This window comes from Penaeus vannamei, chromosome 23 (genome assembly GCF_042767895.1).
Source record: "Penaeus vannamei isolate JL-2024 chromosome 23, ASM4276789v1, whole genome shotgun sequence".
Classification (NCBI taxonomy): Eukaryota; Metazoa; Arthropoda; class Malacostraca; order Decapoda; family Penaeidae; genus Penaeus; species Penaeus vannamei.
The window spans coordinates 13,178,528-13,183,527 of record NC_091571.1 but is presented as its reverse complement, the minus strand read 5'-3'; the positions used below and the strand labels follow the sequence as shown (position 1 = coordinate 13,183,527).

Here is a 5,000-nt window from a genome sequence, read left to right as displayed (position 1 = left end):
TCATTTTCATTATGCTTGTTTTTTTCTTATTACCATTACGGCTATGTATTTTTGTAACTACTGTGAAAGGAGCGATGGACGAAGAAGCAATTTAAATAAAGCAGTGGCATGAAAAAAGCTTTCAGAACTAGTCGCTGATAGAAAAATTCTTTTGGCAGTATCGATTGTCGCTGAGGTGGAAGGGGTAAAGGACACGGCTCCGGGCTCGGTGGGTGAAATCTTAATGGCCGGCGGAGCAGCAGACGGGCCGGCACACAGAGCCTCCCTTGTTCTCCAAGATGGTCTGAGGCCGGTTGTGGGGGGAGGTGGGAAGGAGGGGGGGGGGCGGTGCGCGTACAGAGTGGCACTCTTTGATTTTTCTATTTTCTACTCGAAAATATGGTTTCTCGTGTTTGTTAACTTGGTGGATGTGTGTGCTTTTCTTTGCCATTGTGGGCTCAGGAATCGTGATTTTCGAGGCGTTTGCATGTGTCTTTGAGAAAGCAGTTCCTAGGCAATTGATTATCAAATAGGATCATGTAGAGAGTGGTCGGTCTGACAAAGTAGCGCGCGAGGCGGTAATACGGCCAGTCAGTGGTGAGAGGGCGAGTGAAGGTGCCACTGGGGTGGCACTCATGTCCTGGTGTGATAGCACAAGCAGTGGCGATGTGGCCGAAGTGAATATACTGTAGTGGTAGTAATATTGGGCATTACTTAGTGTGGATTAGATGGTCCTTCCAACTTCAAGAACATACATTAAGTTGACAGAAAAAATGAAGCTGATTTCCATCTATTCATTAAACAACCTACTAGCATGATACACAGAACGAGTGAGACGTGTGATATAAAGCCAGAAACAGAAAGCAGGGATTGCAAACGATCGCAAATTTACGGGCCAAATTAATTTCACAGTGGAGGTTAAAGAACCAAGTGAGCCGTATATATCGGATAATAAGATTGATTAGCCAATCGACATAGCCGGTGAACCGAAGCAGTTTTCAATAATACCCAGAGTCACCGGTGCGTCTCATATATTACTGATGTAATAGGTAGAACGTGATGCAGAAGATCAGGGTTATTGACGATGTTTACTTTGTTTCCTATCGTGGGAATAGTCGTGCGAGCCTATGTGTAGGCCTATGTTATTTTCTCGCTGTATTGATGGCTTTAAATGTCGAAATACGCGTAACGAGTGTAGTAGTTTTTGTGTTTGTTCTGCTGTAAAGAGAAACCCTAGCGAATAAGGTACACATGTGATATCGTCATAAGTACCGAGTTCAGAAACCCTGCCGAGTTCGGAGTAATTCCGGATATAGTTACGACAAAGGCCTACGGACCGCCACCCTCACTGCACCGTCAGCGGTACCGGCTCTAATTCCAGGCCGGATGCAGTGGCACTACCGTTGGTCTCTTCGTTTTAAGCTCAGAGGGGCACTGGGATGAGCCTTTAATCGTTGGATTTTTGGGCGTGTTGGTTCGGCTCTGGTTAATTTTATGCAGGGTATGCGTTAAGGTTTTTATTTTGTTGTTTTTATTAGAATATTTTTTTATATATTCGGTGTATTGTTGTCAGTATGTTTGTTTTATTATTCTGGTCGTTGTTTTCTTATTATTCTTACTTTGTTTGATCTTGTTGTTGCCGTTTTTTGTTATTGATGCAGGAATTGTTATTGCTGGTGTTATTTTTGTTTGTATTATTATTGATATTAGTATTATCATCATTTTTGTTGTTATCGTTATTGTTTTTTATCATTACCAATGTTGTTACTATCATTATTATTATGATGATGATGATGATGATGATGATTATGAGGATCATGACGTGGATGAATATGAGAATGATGGTGATAATGATTATAATGATGATGTTGATGACAACGATAATATCAATATTAATGATAATTATAATAATTATAGTGATATTATTGTTGTTATTATTATTGTTATTATTATTATCATCATCATTATTTGTTTTGATTGGATTGACTGAGACACTATTTTCCTCACGGTTCTTTCATCTTGATAGTATTGGCTCTCATTCTACAGGGTATTTAATTAACAACGTGAGGTGGCGATTTTTATTAGTACTTTTTGGACTGCTGTTGTCCATATCATTTTGGTTTTATCATTATCATTATTGTTCTTGTTGCCGTTCCATTAACAATGATAGAATTTTTACGACTTGCATTTATATTAGCATTGTAATAATTTTCATTTTCGAATTATCATCACAATACCTATTATCTCTTCAACTGGGCGGAGACTGTCTTTCCTCGTTTTTATGTAAATATGCAAATATGAGCCAGACTGACTGATCATCTTTAGGCGGGGAAGAGGTGGGTCTTGGAGGTTCTGTCTGTACTGTGTAGAGGGCGCGCACTGAGGTCGGGGGATCGTCCTCGGCATACCTGGGTAATTATCCCGCCACTCAACTAATGACTGCTTATTTAGATGACTTGCATATCAGGCTATTATCTCTGCCCAGTTCACGCCCCTTCTACTTCTGCCTCCTTCCCTCCGTCCCTTCCCCTCCTTCCGTATCTGTCTCTTTCTTTTTCTCCACCACTATTTCCCTCCGTTCCTCCCCTTCCTTCCGTCCCTCGGTCTCTCACTCTTTTTCCACCTCTACCTCCCTTCGTCTCCCTCTCCTCCACCTTTCCTTACTTCCCTGCCTTCCATCCGTTATTCTCTCCTTCCCTCTCCCTCTCTTTCTCCACCTCTACCTCCCTCCATTCCTCCCTTTCCTTCCGTCCTTCCGTCCTTCCGTCTCCATCTCCTTACCTCCCTGTCTCCCATGCCTTATTCCCTCCCTCCTTCCACATACGTTCCTTCCCTCTCTCCCTCCCTTCCTCCCGTGCTCGCGTCAGTGCTGCATCCGCCCCCTCGCTTGGGGACGCCTGCCTCTTTGTTTTTCGCTTTTGATTCTTCTTCCACGAGGAGCCTCATCATGCTTGACGTGGGTGGTCTGTCTCGGTCGCCGTCTTTGTTTCGGCGTTCGGATTGTCCTGTTCGAGGCCGGTTTGTGTTATTAGCATTGCCTTCTTTATAGAAGAGTATATCACTACTCTGACTTGTGTGGCTGGGTTTATTAGGTCTCTGAGAGCATTATCCTTCTAAGTATCTACCAATGAGTCTTCGTGGAGTAGAATGTGTCGACCGTAAACTGAGCCGATAGATTTTCCATGCATCATTGTTTTTTCGTTTATTTTTTATTCATCCATTCACGCACCGCTTACTAGTGATTAAAAGCAGACCTTGGATATCGTATTGGAGTTTGATTTTTTAAAAATTTCTATTATCCGATGAGTGCTATGAGTACCGACCACCAGGGTGATGGATAAAAGCTCGAATAACAGATAAAACTGATAAGAGCAGTCATTTGTTTGGACATTGAGATCCGTATCGGGCACGAGCACGAGGTGGAGCCTTCATAAAGTGTTACGGAGCCGCCACGCCATGCCGTCTGCAGTCGGAGTCTTCAACAAATGTTTCAATAAAGACTTAACGGGACCCTTCATTGCCCTTAACGACTGCCATTATCGGCCTCGTCGATTCGATTACTGGTTCATTGGTCGGAATTAAACGGGGTTTATCGTGCGCGCATAAAACGCTGCACACTTTACGATGGTTGCCACTTATATGAAAGAATATTATCGATTCACTTTGGTCGAAATTTATTCCCTCATTCCACCTTCCACCTCCCCCATGTTCTTTGTTCCTCTCCTTTGTTGCGATCTTGGACACGGAGCCATTATGAATGCTGAGACTGGAAGGACATGTCAGACAGCACGGCAAGGGACGATCGTAATGCTCTTCCTCTCTAACTGCCAGACATTGATTCAAAAGAAACGGTTGAATTGTGGGGGCAAAACGGCCAGCATTCAGATCTCCTGTTGTGCTAATTCTGTATCGCCATTCACGGTCGCAGAATCATTAGGATCAACAGGAGAACGCCAAAGACCTTGCTAGGGATGTACCTGTGCTCTCCATTGCATTCGTGACCCGACGCAGGTGTAGTCTCGCGTCCGTCGCTTGTTCGCTCCACTTGAGGCGCACATTCGCTTTCGAAGAGCAGCGCCAGAACCATGTCCGGCGTCACCCGCTGCTGGGGGCTGGACTGCGCCAGGAGGGGAGAGGGCGAGCGCCGCCGCGACTGCAGGTAAGGGACGTTTGAGGGAACGCCTGCAAGAGTAATTCCATTCTCATGCTAATGTTGCATCGCTTTTACTTATATCCTACTGTGGCGATGATCATTCTTCGTGAACCTTTAAAAGCGTACGTGTCTCCTGCTCATGCTACATGCATTGAGCAGGAACAAATATGCCTGCTGCATAAGCAGAAATATCTTTCAATGCGGTAATTATAGAACCACCCCTTTGAATGTAGACGAAATGCTGTATACCTGGTATGGCTACAGGTGGACTCTCTAAGTATTGTTATTATCAAAACATATGAACGTGTATATATAATTGACTTTAAAAATCATTATGAAGCACTTTTAATTCAAGTAGATGTGTATTGAAAATGCAGTGCAGACATGGCTTGTAGTACATATTAAATGCATCATATATCATACAGCTATTTATACTGAATGCATCTTATAGCATATGGCTCTATCTTTGATGCATTTTATAGCATATAATCCGTACATTAAGTGCATCATAGAACATATAACCCAATGTGCTAAGTGCATCGTATATATCAAATGCATATTAAAGCGCGTGGTAAAACATCTTAACTTTTTTTTCAGCCTTTAAAAGTGTATTTAATTTCCTATCCTTTTACGGAATGAAAGTTTAATTACACGCATTCTTCCTGTGACACATCCTCAGCAATTATTCACCCGCGTATATCCTGCAATCAATCATTCCCACAACACTTTTACTCTGCGTCTTGCTCTTGCTGGTGGTGGTCGTCCGGTGCGCGGCCCTGCTTCGGTTTGGTAGTTCAGTCGAGATAGCATTTGACTTTCTCTTTAGATCTCTCACCTGGTCTGACCCCTGTGATTTCGCATAGCTTCT

At 43.2% G+C, this 5,000-nt stretch overlaps 1 protein-coding gene across 3 annotated transcripts in view; it reads left to right on the top strand.

Moving 5' to 3' along the window:
• The window catches only part of LOC113823536 (protein Shroom), a 581,762-nt gene that overhangs the window by 139,545 nt on the left and 437,217 nt on the right, over positions 1 to 5,000 (top strand). Inside the window, exon 1 of one of the 3 annotated variants that reach the window (XM_070137716.1) lies at positions 4,050 to 4,138. The exons of the other annotated variants lie outside the window; for them this stretch is intronic. Coding sequence (XP_069993817.1) covers positions 4,065 to 4,138 — 74 coding nt within the window. The 5' untranslated portion in view covers positions 4,050 to 4,064. Of the gene's footprint in view, positions 1 to 4,049; positions 4,139 to 5,000 lie in introns of those variants that run through there. 3 annotated transcript variants of the gene reach the window in all.